This window comes from Centropristis striata, chromosome 15, assembly GCF_030273125.1.
Source record: "Centropristis striata isolate RG_2023a ecotype Rhode Island chromosome 15, C.striata_1.0, whole genome shotgun sequence".
Taxonomy (NCBI): domain Eukaryota; kingdom Metazoa; phylum Chordata; class Actinopteri; order Perciformes; family Serranidae; genus Centropristis; species Centropristis striata.
Window position 1 is genome coordinate 20,209,149 of NC_081531.1, and position 14,995 is coordinate 20,224,143.

The 14,995-nt window shown below is 36.2% G+C and overlaps 1 protein-coding gene across 1 annotated transcript; it reads right to left on the bottom strand.

The window, feature by feature from the left end:
• Window positions 1–588: 588 nt before the first annotated feature.
• Window positions 589–13,065, bottom strand: faxdc2 (fatty acid hydroxylase domain containing 2). Its single transcript, XM_059350919.1, has 9 exons — window positions 12,957–13,065; window positions 11,235–11,269; window positions 7,526–7,623; window positions 6,402–6,505; window positions 5,327–5,448; window positions 2,842–3,047; window positions 2,384–2,489; window positions 2,103–2,269; window positions 589–1,293 (listed from the first exon to the last, which is right to left on the bottom strand). The coding sequence occupies exons 1-9, from the start codon at window positions 12,979–12,981 to the stop codon at window positions 1,137–1,139; spliced, it is 1,020 nt and encodes a 339-aa protein (XP_059206902.1). The 5' UTR covers window positions 12,982–13,065; the 3' UTR covers window positions 589–1,136.
• Between the last annotated feature and the right edge of the window lie 1,930 nt (window positions 13,066–14,995).

Consider the following 14,995-nt stretch of genomic DNA (forward strand, 5'->3'; position numbering starts at 1 on the left):
AACAACTAAATATTAGTTTAGTGATTCAAAGGATTGCTAAATCCTAAAAACAAAAGTTTGTACAAAATAGTTTTGCGTTTGTAAAGTCAACGGCAGACACTGCTATATTTTTGAACACACCCCTTTAAACTAATTGCCCAATTGCACAGCCTTAAGTGCGTGCATATCACCAATGCTGGGTCTTGTTGGTTTTCTGAGAATCTACTGCACCTACTGGTACCTTGTTTGCCATGTAGCAATACAAAATATACAAAAAACCTGGATTAATCTGGTTAGTCACATATGACTGCTATTATTTTGAACACTACTGTATGTATCAGTTCTATATTTTGTCCCGAAATCATAGAAAAACACCATGTCATGTGATGTCCAAAAATTGGACAAAAAAACTACAAATGGACAAAAAAAAATTCTAAAACACTGTGTCGTTATTTCTTTCAAGTGAGTGAATTAATGTATTTTGCAAAGAAGTTTAAAACTACCTAAGTTAGAAATGTAGTTTCTTATCTTCATGTCCATGTTTTTTTTGGGGGGGGGTTCTCTCTCCAACACAGCAAAATAGAGGAATCAAAAGAAATGATGCACAACTCTTCTTAAAATGTTTTAATATTAAACAGTCAAGTTGAAATATTAACATTGTATCAATCACAGTAGGAGATCTCTTTTACATTCATGTCTCATACAATATCATTGAGGCTTCCTGTCAAATGTAAAGACACATTTCAGTTTCAAAGATATGTGTTGTCATGGAAATGAAAAGTGCAAATGTATCCTTTGTCTAACCAAAGACAGGACAAGGTTTTATAGGTTAGGACAGGTGAAGGCTCAGGGCTGAACATGGGTCCTTCACCTCAGTTATGACAGAGTGCTGTAAATTGAAATGAGTTGCATAAACAGTCATCAATAACCAAATTATTTCGTCTACCTTATCAAAGATCTGAATGTCTAATAATAAAGTGCAATATTTCTACTTCGAAAAATAAAAACTGATGTTGGTGGTCGCAGAGTGTTGACAGACTTTCACAGCCTGACACTGATCAACTGATTTATGGATTACAACAATCAATGGATTGGGAACCACCATATCTTCCCAATTTGGCGAGTCCTGAGGTTAAAGGCTTAAGGGTCCCAGTTCTTCATTGGCCTTTCTTTGGTGTGTCAGGGATGCTCTCATTCAGAGGGGTGAAGCCGGTGAGCAGAAGGTGGCGCTCATACTGCTTCGTCTGCTTGAATTTAGTGTCGGTGCCGTGGAGCCGATCCAACACGCCCAAGACCCCGAAACACTGGTTAAACCTGGAACCAGGAAGGAAGGGTGAGCAGAACTATACTATGCCTTTTTTTTTTAAAAAATTCAATATGCTATACAATGATATTTTATACCATACTATAATTTGAATACAACTTGTTTCTGGATACCTTTCTGGCTTTTTTCAAAATGTAACACTGACTTTTTTTTTGTAAAAAAAAATAGTATAGCACGTTGAGATCACAGTATAGTATACTGTGATCTCAACATGCAATACTATGATTTTTTAAAATCATATTTCACCATGGGTCAGCAACCTTTTTAATTGAGTGCCATTTTTACATTTTCTCGTTAATCAGTGTGCCCTATCAACATTATGGTTTACATTTTATTTTTATACACTACATCAAAACTTAAACCTCCAACGGATCTGTTGTTTTATTTAGCTGATTTATACCATTCATATATGCCACTCGTTCCCAACCTGGGGGTTAGAACCACCAGGTTGGGAACTAGGGGTCACCTTTTTCAGGGCCATCCTATTGACCTGGTTATTTCTTAAGGCCTTGATATAACCCCAAAATCCACCCAAGATGTTGGAACGTCAGATCACCTTTTTTCAAGGTTGCTTGGATGAATAATCATGTACTTGGTTTAAAACTGGTCAAAACACGCATTTTCTGTGCAGAAATGTCTGATAAGTTTATTGCTGCATACTTACTCTGTTCAGTGTGCACGTATGCCTCAAAGCCATCACTCCACCCTCCTCCTCAGCGCCTACCTGCCTCCCTCTGAGCCCCCTCAGACTTGTAGTGTAGTAAAACTTTAATTCCTGTTTGAAGGTAGGTGGACTCACCTGAGGTGGTGGAAGTCATGGAACTCGGGCGAGGGCAGGAAGGGGAGGTGGTATCCACAGTGGGAGATGGTGGTGCTGATCAGAGCCAGGCAGTACCACAAGCAGGTGGTGGACAGGTGGGAGCCCAGGATCACCGGCCCAATTGCCACCGGCAGCATGTTGGAGGTCTAATAGCAAAGAGGAGGAGCAAACCAATTTTAACGGCCGAGGAAATCCAGCAACAACAGTAAAATATCTGTTGATGTAAAGAGTGTTTGAAAAGCAGGGAGGGGGTCATTCACCATATGTTCCAGAGGATGAGCATAGATACAAACGATTCCAATGGGAGCGGTCCACTCATGGTGCTGTTTGTGGAAACGCTTGTAGAGGCCAGGACTGTGGAACAGCCTGAGAGAAAAGATGATCAAAATAGTCACTTTTAATAAGACTAAAGTTTAAAAAATAGTAATATTACTTAAATGAAAGAACTACAAGACATACATAAAAGTATTAACATTAATATACTACATTATATTATTCTATTATTTTTTATAATTATAAATGCATTCATGTCTGCATTACTTAATGTTGTAGCTGGTAAATATGGAGTTAACTTTAATTATTTAATATAGTGCTGGGTAGTTTGTGAATTTCCTCCTTGAGAATAAAGAAAGTTCATCCGCATCTCAATCCTCTTTCCACAGGAGACATTTGTCACAGTAGGAAAAGCACAGGTATCAATCATAAAAATAAGTCAAACCTGTGTGAATAGTAAAACATAATTTCCTCTATGATGCCAAAGGCAGCCAGCTCAGTCAGGGCCCAGTGGAAGGTGGGCAGCTCAGGGCCACAGGGGTCTCCTCTCATGTTCATCAAGTAGTACGCGACCACCACCATGGGCCCCGAGATGAAGATGTAGTTGAACATGACAGTCTTCAGTACGTTGCGAAGCTTAGCCGGATCCACCTGGAGGACAAGGGAGAAGTCAGACGGATGGAAAACATGGATTTCTAAAAAAAAGTTAGCAATTTTTTTAAGTGACAAAAACATTTAATTTATGTATAACATAAAACATTAAATTAATTTATCGGACCATTTAATTTTGTGGCTTTTTATTTTGTATCTACAATAAACCACAAGAGTGTTCAAACTGCTGGATATCAAGTGCTTTAATTTAAAGAAAGGAGACATAAGCAGTGCTAACATGAGCTGGTGATGAGATATTATCTGCAGTGTTAAAATTTCTGGAGCAAATTTGGTCGTCATCCTTCTTTGCAAAATTTTAAACTCATCTCAAAACCTATTCTTTGTGAATTTTAGGTAATTATCTCCCTTTTTATATTGATATTATATGTGAAACATTTGTCCATTAGCGTATGTTTTAAATGAGTATGTTTTAATGAGTATTTCAATTATAAGCATTTTTTTTTTTAAATAGGTGAGATTTTAGTGTAGAAATCCTCCTTTGCGTGTTTTGTTGGCTATATCAAATAAGTGCATGTTTACTTATTGTGTGAGGTCAACTTGACTTTTGGACCCTGGTTATAAACACATGGACTAGCATGATGTGTGTGTTTGTGTGAGCACATATATGTGTCTGAGGCGTACACAAATTAACTTTTGAACTGTTTTATAATTGCATGTATACCAAGGTATGAACACAAGAACCCATGAGTAGTCAGACTTCACTGGATCAATATATCAGTTTAATGATTAACAATCCAATTTCATCTGTGCAAAGTAGAAATACCAATACATATCTTTAAGATAAGCCTTATTTTGAAAAAACAGCAAATTTCCATAGAACACTTTAAGCACTCAGATATTCATAATACCTTAAAACAAAAATCATAGCACATTAAACAGCATTTTTAGTGACTTATAAGGTCATGTGTCATAATACTTCATAATTGCTGGTGAGTGACTCACTCAATATCTAAACTGCAATATAAAACATATTTATAATGCCTTATCAGGTTATGGTTAGCCTTACCCAGACTATAACTCTATAAAGTAATTTTAATATAACGGTGATTAAAATGCATTCCTATAATAAATATAATACACTATGATCCTGTATGATATGATAATATGATATAAGTCATTATAAAATGTTATGTAATGTATTTCATCCCGTACTGAGCATTGTCAGCTAAAACTTGATAAAAGTTGTACTACACAGCAGCATATCCTTGCTTTGTTTATAACGAATAGGCCTCAAGTTCAGACAGTTATTATCGGTCACTGAGTTACAGTATCTCTGCTCAGAGGAACAGACCATAGATAGCAAACAGGACACACGCGTGACTGTCAGAGATTAGCTAATTTTATCTGATGTAAAGTTTTATGGCTGACATCAGATTATTATTTCAGATTATGACAAAATATTAAAATATAAAAAAATGATGTGACCCCATAGAAGTGGTAAACTCGATAACATGCTACATCTCATGGCATTATTCTCAGAGAAAATACTGGCTTCATGTATGGCAGGATTTATGGATTGTGTATATAATTTTAACCATTGTGTATTTAATCTTATCATTGAATTGTGAACTGTATACCTGGTTATAATCTTTAAAAGGTAATCAATAACCTTTCTTTGAGATTAACCTCCCAGCCCTGGTTATCAGTAATGTCAGTTTTTATCTCCCCAGTGTCCAACAACATCGGTTAATCAAACACTGTGAGGGGACTTTGGTCTGACGGGCAGGTGGACACAACACAGAGGGATGTGCATTTGTTAACACACACTACAAAATATAATGTTTCTTATTTATTAAAAATCGATGATATGACAATCCATCAAATATTATAAGTCATTTTTAACGGCAAATATATATTTTTTTAAATTCTTAAACCTGATATGATTAATAAATACCAAAACGAATGTATGAACATTATGTATTGGGGCTAAAAAGTAATACAGGACATACATAAATAAATATATGAATGAATAGAAAAAGGAGAGATTAATTAATCAATAAATCAATTTGGAATTCAATTTTCAAAAGTTAATTTATAAGCTTCTCTTATAAATAAAAAAAACATTTGTCCTCCCAAAAATATTTAACAACTAATAAAATGTGTCTCCCCTAATAAAAAACAAAACATTGAGTTCTTGCAGTATGAAGAAGGGAAGTTAATATTAATATTAATATTTTTTCCTAATGGTAATAACAATAGTAGAGGCAGTAGTACATTTGGATGAATTAATACGGTAACAGATTCAATACAGGACATACCGGGTTATTCTTGTCCACCTGGATGCGGTAGCGTGTGATGAAGGCAGGTTTACCGGTGGTGTCCACCAACAGCAGCAGAAAATTGGTCCCCCAGAACGCCAGAGTGGGGATCAACATTGTCCCTGTTGACAAAAACTGTTAGAGAGGGACAACAAGGCAGCTTCTGATCAACTATTTTAGCAGAAGCCGAAAATGATTTGTCCACAACTACAAAGAAACAAAATCTGGTAACAAAAGACTACATCAGGGAGGATAAGCAAAGTGTATTTATATTTGAACAAAATAATTTCCGTTCATCTGTCCAAGTGTTTCCTCTTACTTCAGGCTTCTAACCAAAAACCCATTCAAACTTAATTTGACTTTGAGATGAGCCACCGGTGTAAAAAAGGTTTCATGACTCACTTCTGCAGCACCCCTTTTTTTAAAATGCTGCAAAAACTTGCTAATACTTCAGGCCTTGAGCATTTGTATCTCTAATCGAAGTAAAACCTCTGAGGTTATGAACATTAACACAGATATGCAGGACTGCATGTTCTTGTGAGGTATTTTTTATTGCACTATAATGACTTTATTGATTCACACTAATGCATATTACATAATCACAATGGGAAAACGCCTTCCTGTTAAAACTTGAAACAATAGCTGTGATGCTGAAATGCAAAATTAATTTGGACTGGCAACACAAAACGTCCTACTTAAATATTATCTGATTGAGGAATAAGTTCTGCAACAGGCAACAATGACATGATTCCGAAAACAAAGTTTGTCTCTCAGGGGAGGTGAAATCATCTACTTTAATTAATATTTAAGTAAGTAGTTAAGTATTGTTAAAAAAAAAAAAAATACATGTTTGAACAGAATGAAAGGCATGGTTAGAGATCTATAGATCCACAAAGCCAACTACAAGAGTATATATTGATACAAAGAGGTCATTAATTCGGTTATCATGTAGGAAACAGATAACTAAGTTTGATTTGGCCTCACAAAGACTGCTCTGTTATGGACTGTCAATAACAGACTCCTCTAGAGCACATTTTTGAAAAAAAGAAACAACTAACCAGTTCTTATTTCTTACCTAAGTAGAACAAAGCAGTATGATGACCATCAAAAGTCACATGCAGCTTCGTCCACAGGTTCTGCCAGAAATCTCCCGAAGCTCCCCAAAATTTCTGTAGATGCCTGGAGGAGGAAATGTTGTCAAAGTTCAAAAGACTATTTTCTTAAATGGTTAAAAACAGACTTTCTGGAGAACTTTGGAGAACATTGGTGCAGCAGCATAGAAACATTTTACTTAAAAGCATGTAGGACTCTCCAGCTTTGAGACATGATATTTAATAAGTTTGCAAAGGCTCAAAGCCACTGAGTAATCACATAAAAATGGCAAACTACCTTTACTGATGAACCAACCATGTAGCAAGAATATTAATATGCTCTTGCATACCTGGGGCTGGATGATAACTCAAATTTTTGTTTCAATTAGGATTTTGGCTTCCAAAACTTAAGTGTATGTTTTTCTATTATCACTGTGTTCCACCACTTTTTGTATTTTATAACAAGTATGGCTTCCATTTGTATGCCTACTCCTTTCAGTTCTTAAAAACTTTAATACTAGCTTCTTCAAAAGTTCTTCTGGTGTTGTATACTGCTCAGGATTGGAATAATTGCTTATTTATATTTATGCCTGCTTGTACAGTTTTGAATCATGTATGTTCTTATGAAGGTCTTTTAAATGCTCAAAATAAAGTAAAACACTGCGTAAAACTAAGTATGCAGATATCTCTTCTATCAGTTTAGATTTCAGCAAAGATGTAGGCAGGTGAGGCGGTAATCATCGTGCATTAACTGCATTTTTTCTTTAGAAATAATTGATAGTTCTATTTTCACTTTCTTCACCAACAATAAAATATTCTGAAACCAACTAGGTGAAACAGCCAGCAAATCAATATCTATGAAGCAAATGAAAAATGAAATGAAATTTAGAAGCATTATGACACACCAGGTGATCACCACCATACCTGACTTTTTAGACAAACTAAATTTGGTTCCCAACTCTGTCCTGGTGCCTCCCATCCTGTTCTCTTCTCTTCTGTGCCATTTTTGTAAATGTGTTTTATTGTGCATTAATAACCCAACGTTCAGTGTCAGGACAAGATATTGGTTTGTTGCATTGGAACACTGTTACTTGTAAAGTAATACTACCATGTCAGTGAGTTGCCAAATGCAGCCAAGAATAAGATGCCGGATCCGATGACGACCGCAGCTTTCTTCACAGAGTCCCACAGTCCTCCAGGGCCCTCCTGGCCAAAGACAAAGACAACAATAGTGTATGAACCTCTCTGTTACTCTAATGATACTGTGCAAGCTCATGATGGTGAGCTAAATCAGCGTTTCCCACAGAAACGTCTTATGGTGCAGAAATGACTCTAAAACAACAGCAAGAGTGTTACTAAAACCAGTGTGAACGCTTTTCTAAGAGGATTGCAACACTGGGGCCTCTCAGGTCTGAGGCTGAAGAGCAAAATAAATCAGGCAGCAGGAGACTGCTCTGAATCGTCCATGTTTATGTGAAACACTTCAGTGTTAGAGGACAACCAGTGTTGGGGAGTAGTGAACTACAGTTATTAAACTACATGTTGACTGGTAGTTCAGCTACATTCATATTTGCATAGTGATTAAAGTAGTTAAATTTCTCTTTTGTCATTTTTTTATGTAGAGAATTTATTTTGCCACATTTGAGCAACCCAGTCTCTATTATTTTAGCCTTCCTGACTGCTGTGAAGACATATGTAAGCTATGCAGTCGTAAACCTCTAACTTATACAAAGCCAAAGCTGACATGCTGTGCACTTCCCCATTAATAATAGGGTATTTTATATATAGTTTATGCATGGTCATTAAACAAGTGGGGTTTTTTTTGTTGCATTAAACTCAATAGCTAGTATGTGACCTTTTTTATTATTATTTGCTGGATAATTTGCTAATATAATAATCTAGCGCAACATTGTCATCTTTATCATTTTTTCACAAAGTATAGGGTTGCAACTAATGATTATTATTATTATTGTGTTTTGTCCACAACTCAAAGACATTCAGTTTGCTGTCATAGAGTAGTAGTCAAACCAGAAAATATGAATTTAAGAAGCTGGAATCAGAGTTTTGAGAATTTTCTTTTTCTTAAAAAAATACTAAAACAGTTTAATTGAGATATTTGGTGTTTAATTTAATAGTTGACAACTAATACATTAACAGATTAATCACTGCAGCTCTACAAAGTAAGTAGCTTTAATTAAGCAAACTAGACTCCTTCCTCATGACGAGAAGGGCGACAGTGCAGTATTTTCAATCAATAAGAGTCACATCACATATTTACCCCAACAATAACTCAAATAATGCACTTGTTATAAGTATACTGTAAATGTAGGTCACAAGATATACTGACAAGATGAGGTTCAAATACAGTAGAACCACAATGTGTCTATGTGCAAGAAGTGCATTTGATATATGTATACATATATATATATATATATATATATACATATCTACATACCAAACTTCACAAAGCACCAAGGCTATTAAAGGTCACATGGCCTGTTGTGTGATCGCAAGGTTCTAATGTTACATAAATGTGCACAGTGCTGACAAGACACTACATTTTGTGTGTCCTAAACTGATTTTGTGTCAATTGCATTTTTGACAATGTTCATTTAAACTTAATCTCCTGCTGCAGATGATCCAGATACAAGTTTCTCCTATCTTGAATTCTAAATGTCAAATGTACAAATGTGTCCGACCGATGCCCAGTGCATTAACTAAAAGCAAAATCTGAGGCAGCGAAAACTGGCGAAAACTGGAACAGTTCGCTCAGCGGGAATTAAATCCAGGGATTGATGTCACATTCACCAGACCTTCTAAAATGCCAGCTTTTACCCCGGCTGCCCTTTGCCCAGCCATGGCAACACTGGGAACAATGTTGCACAAATGTGTACTGACACTGATGCATCCTTGTGTATCTATCCTTACGAGGACATTCAATTTATTACCTACAATCTATTCTCTACGAAATTAAATCTGAAAAACTGAATACACATTAAATATTTGCCAGTATACTGCACTCTCTTATTCTACAGTCACGCTGTGCATGATCCATTGTTTGCCTTCCTCTCTTTGTTTCCTGCAGGGCTCTATAAATTTGCCTCGGAGGAAAGAAAAAGCAACTCATCAGGTTGAGCCTGTCCCACAGAAAGACAAGACAAACAGGCCAAAGTCAATGAGTCACATTTGAAAACTAGGACTGCGCGCAGTACTGAACGGGCCCTCGCAGTACACGCGTGTCGGGGCATGCTGCCGTCGGGGTGTGTGCGTTACAGGGGCCAGTCTATACCACCCCTATGAATTTCATTGCCTTAAGTCTTATGGTCTGGGCACAGTGGCACTTATTAAATTAAACTGCCGCCAGAGCGCCACCTAGGGGCCGATCAATAAAACCTTCAAAGGTTATCCTCAGGAGAGCATTGACAATAAGTATACCAAGTTTGGTGTTAATCCAACCAACCGATTTGGAGATATAAAATACTTCAATTTAAAGAGCGCCACCTAGTGGTAATCGGCCAAAATTTTGCAGCGAGCCTCAGGGGCTCATGGGGAAGTAGCAACCTGAGTCTCATGTCATTCAGACACACCAATGTGGAGATATGCAACACTTTGTGTTTTGTCTTGATAGTAGCGCCACCTGCAGGAAGTTGTTATTTAATAACTTGAGTATTCTTTGGGTAATCAAAATTCTTTTAATAACTTTTTGTCATGAGGGTCCGTAGATGCTGTGTGCAAAGTTTGGTGCAAAACGATGAAATTGCCTAGGAGGAGTTCGAAAAAGTAGGTTTGCGACTTTTTGCGAATTTGCGAAAAAAAACTCTAGGCGAAAATGGGAGTGGCTTATATCACGAGATTCAGCACAACTCAGTGAACGCGTGGATATAAGTTTTTTGAATGTGCGATAAAGTATGTGGGAGTTATTAGCCTAAACGCGCTTTCCTTTATTACAGCGCCACCTAGTGGTGGAAATTCAGGATGACAATAGATTATAAAATTTTTCACCATGTGTGACTTATATTTAAAGTTTCATGACTTTTGGGGTATGTTCAGGCAGTGAAAAATGCGATCATTTGGGAAGAAGAAAAATAAAAAAAATAATAAAAATAAATAATCATTCGAAATACAATAGGGACCTCGCAGGTCGTTGCCTGCTCGGGCCCTAAAAAAGCAGTCAGGTGGGATCTTTATATAATAGGTGTTTTAAATGCAAAGATGAAGAAATGATATCATTCTCTAATTTACATTTATTGAGTGGTTGTTTAAGATAAGATTTTTTTAAGGATTTGTGCACAATCATAACTTCAAATGTATCTTTCGTTATCTCTCTTATCCCTCTGCCTTATCTCTCACTGAAGGGTGAATAATAAAAAACTTTATTTATATAGCACCTTTCATACTTGAAATGCAGCACAAAGTGCTTAGGAGAAAACATTAAATGCTATTGATTTCTTAAAAAGAATAAGCAAGTAACATAGACAGTGACAAATGTGTTATAGTGAATGATGTTTTTACATTATTTAAGGTGTTGATACCTCAATAGTTAAATCCAAGTGTTACAAGAACACAATCCAGCACACACCATTACATAACACACACTGCTCAGTACATTCTCATGAGATGGCTCAGGTGTTAGTGACTGGAACAAATGTCTTTCAAAGTAATAAATCCCTGCCTCCCTAAAATAAAAGGGTTGTGTCTGAGTTGACAGTGACTAATCGTTTGGTGTTGACCTGCCTGCCTTACATCATCTGTTCATATTATTCAATCACTGTAATAACAGATTAGAGTGTTCAGGTATAAAGGAGATGTGTTCTTACCTGTCTGCTGCCTGATGTTCCAGCTCCTCTCATGTCTGTAAGCACAATAATAAATACACTGTTTATTTTTATTTTCCAGGTACAATGACAGTGGGTTAACAGCCACAGCATATATTTAAGAGGGCAACAGAAGCATATATTGTTAGCATTAAAAAAAATGAATTTCAGCAAAACAGGTTAGGACTATACCAAAGTGGATGATTCTGGGGGGGAATTGGATATCTGTGCTGCCCTAAAATGATGGATGGCAGAAGATCAGAGACATCATTTTCTGCTGGGTTTTTTTTTTAAGGAAGGTGGCTTAGTCCCAGCTGGAGTGCAGAATAACACTTTTGTGTTTTTCCACAGTTGAAGGACTGTGTCAAAACATTGCATTTTTTTTCTGAATAATTCTATCTTTAACAATACATAAATAAAAATCCACTTGTTTCCCTTCGACATGGCCTCATATACTGAACTTTCACTGACTGAGGCTTTCCTACCATAAAAATGTGGATTAATTAAACAGAAAAAAAAAAAATACATATATATGTATATATATTTTTTTCTTCTTGGTACCATAATCATCTGAGTGCTGTGTAGCCTGGTGCAAATTTTACAGATGGAGGATTATACATAATCCTATTATAATCCATCGTTCTTACAGTGAGCATTTTTTTCCAGTTAGATTCTTGGGCATAATGACCCTACACCCACAGTATTGCTCTGTTTGTAGTTCAGCGAGAAAAAGATAGTTTAGGAAACAAAAAGAACAAAAATCCTATAGAGATTTCAGAAGAAGGCTACAAGAGTACCAACCAAATTAGATTACAGCTACCCTTCATTTAAAAATGTGTTTTGCTATTTTTTTGTTACTTACTGTGCAGAATGATGTATGTGAAGTGTTTGATATTAGATGAGGAAGATAATTTTGTGAAATGAAGCAAATTTTGATCCAGTGTACAAGTAACAATAAAGAGAGAGTGGAAATCACTGCACAACCACAGCAAACTAGAAGACATTAGTTTTTTTAGGCAAAAAAAGAGGAAAGATTTCCATGTTTATACATTCTGTATTGTCTAAGCATTTTAAACTTCATCATTAATCATTTAAAGCAGAATTTGTCTTATAACATGTCGGAGGGGAAACATCTTAGAGGGAAATAGCTATTGATGCTTAAACATAACTGGGTAGAAATTATTTACATTTTTTTCACAAATGTTTCCTGAGCTACAGTTTCAAAAATGCAAAGAACATGTTGCTTGCGGTCATATGACAGTGAAAATAAATGCACTGCTTTTTGCTTCTTAATGTATTTATTACGGCTTTGACCTCAACCCTTGTGCCTCACTAGGAACACATTTGGCTTTATAATTTTTAAATCTTAAAAAAAAAATAATTATTATTATTTTGGCTGGGTATAATTTTTTTCTTTAATCAATTCCTCCTGTAATAAGTCCATAATAAACCGTGGGGCCAAAATACAGACGCTCAGACCACTATAGTCAAAACATTTAAAGCATGCAGTCAACTTTATGCCTCATATACGAATATTAATCATAAATAATCGATACTTTATTGAAAGAAAAAAAACGTTAAGCACTTTACATGCAGATTATGAACTGTGCAGTTTCTCACTGCCTAAATTTACACTTCCTTTGTTTTGCAACCTGCTATAAAACAACTACAGCTACAAAGACGACTCCATCGACATGTGAACAGTGAAACAAATAATTGACTCACCGCTGTTTCTTGTCTCCACCGTCATGTCTCCCTACGGTGTCTGCTTTGTGTCGGTGCTGCTGCCTCTTCACACGCGTTCAAAACAACCCTGTATTTACAACAGTGAGCGACTTCTGATTGGCCGTTTTTTGGTCAGCTGACTTTAGCCGCACCCGGAAGCAGCTATGGCTGTTTATCTGATTGTAAAGATGTTCTCAACATGTATCCAGGTGAAGGTTGAAGCTCAGCATGTAGACTGGTCACACTCACTGCAGAAATATAAGTGAGAGTACAGCACCTTACAACACACTCTACTGCAGCTATCATGAATATAATAACATATCAAGTGTCCATTCTTACAAAACACATTCCCTGTTCAAAAGGTCACTTTTCTTTGTTTAAAATCATTATGAACTGAATATTTTGGGATTTTGCACCATTGGATAAAACAAGCATTTTATGAGAGTTCACATTGGTCTGTAGGAAATTGCAATAGGTGTTTAGCCCTATTAATTAATAGGTTTAGAACCCCATTGTAGAACAATTAATAATCCCTAGATGCAGCCTTCATCTTACCATGTGTAGTTTTTAGTGGGGCCCCAAGCTGCTGCATATTTTGGAACGATGATTCAGTGCAAGTCATGCCTGTAGCAGATTGTACTTACAAATGACTGTATCAGGCCTATATACTTATTTCTTGGAGACAGACAGAGCAGATTATTGTGAGAAAAAATAATAGTGACCTGAGAGGAAAATGCTGCTGACAAAGCAGGCTATTTGATCAAATGGTATAAGTATTTGTATACTCTCTTGAATAGATTTACTCATGAATCACTCATGTTTTTAAAGTATCAATATCAATACACTGTCTAATGGGTTCGACTTGAAATTCTAGCAGACATCCCAATGTTCCCAAAAAAAAAAAAAAAATAAGGCTTAATTTTGGGTAAACGTCTCTTTCTGTTTAATAAAATGAGGCATGCATAAATTAGACATGTGATAATGCATCATTTGCATCCTTTTTCATTTAAAAGACACTGATTCAAAAGCTACTGACCTATCCCTGGACCTGCACACAGAAAACCTCCAGCGAGTGGGCTGTCCCCTAATTGGCTTGGCAATGCATCAAAATCAATGTTATTGGCATAAAAGGAAAATTCACTCCAATATCAGTTAGTTCAGATCAGTTTATTTGTCATTTTTGCAAAAAAAAAACAAAGCAAAGCAAAAAAACAAAAAAAAAAGATTCCATACCATGTTCAGGAGAGGGAGGTTTTTATTATGAAACAAGATACATTTGTATAGTCAAAATAAAAATGAATCGGTTATCTTTGCTTATATTTAGGATGAACTTGATTACTGCTGGCCTCCATGCCCCCATTTACTCTTTTCATGGGATTTGTTGACAATAAGAAGAATATCCAATATAGACTTGTCCTTTAAAGCTACTTCAGGGGTGATTAAAGTGAAAAATGAGTCTTAAGGGGTTACTTAACTACGAACAATAGTTCAGTAACAAAAGAACATATTTTATTTGAAAGCAAGAGCAAAATAATTCATCTGTTTAGATTCCTCATGCTTTATGAGATCTCTGTCTCCCCAGAGCAGCTCTTCCTCCAAGACACGTTTAAACATAACTCCACGTGCTGTTTGGTAATACAGTATACAATACACTGTATGACCACTGCGGCTTTACATAATGACAATATTGATGACCACAGTGTTCTCTGCTTTCTCCTCATCAATAACATCTCCTCCAGCTATCACTTAACACTCCCTGAACCTGACCCAGACCCAGATAACCTCCAGGCATGTCTGCTGCTGCATCGTGTGGCTCCACTATCACCCATTATCACTGTGCAGGGGATTCTAAAATGTTGAAATAGAATTATGACACATTTTATGACATTATGAAGGTCGTGGATCAAGGTAAGCTACTTTTATTAAGACTGGTTGTGTTATTTCATACCAACTAAATATTCCATTAATGTTGTGTCTGTAACCACCTTAGTCTGCTGTCCCAGGATATTCCTGAACAGATACTGTTTTATTAAAGGTCG

What these genes read in the sequence shown, in the direction of transcription:
- faxdc2 (XM_059350919.1), bottom strand. Translation starts at nt 12,981, where the DNA reads ATGACGGTGGAGACAAGAAACAGCG. An exon ending in GGTGGAGACAAGAAACAGCG is followed by an intron (nt 11,270 to 12,956) that starts GTGAGTCAATTA and finishes TTGTGCTTACAG; the next exon opens with ACATGAGAGGAGCTGGAACA. An exon ending in CATGACTTCCACCACCTCAG is followed by an intron (nt 1,294 to 2,102) that starts GTGAGTCCACCT and finishes TCCTGGTTCCAG; the next exon opens with GTTTAACCAGTGTTTCGGGG.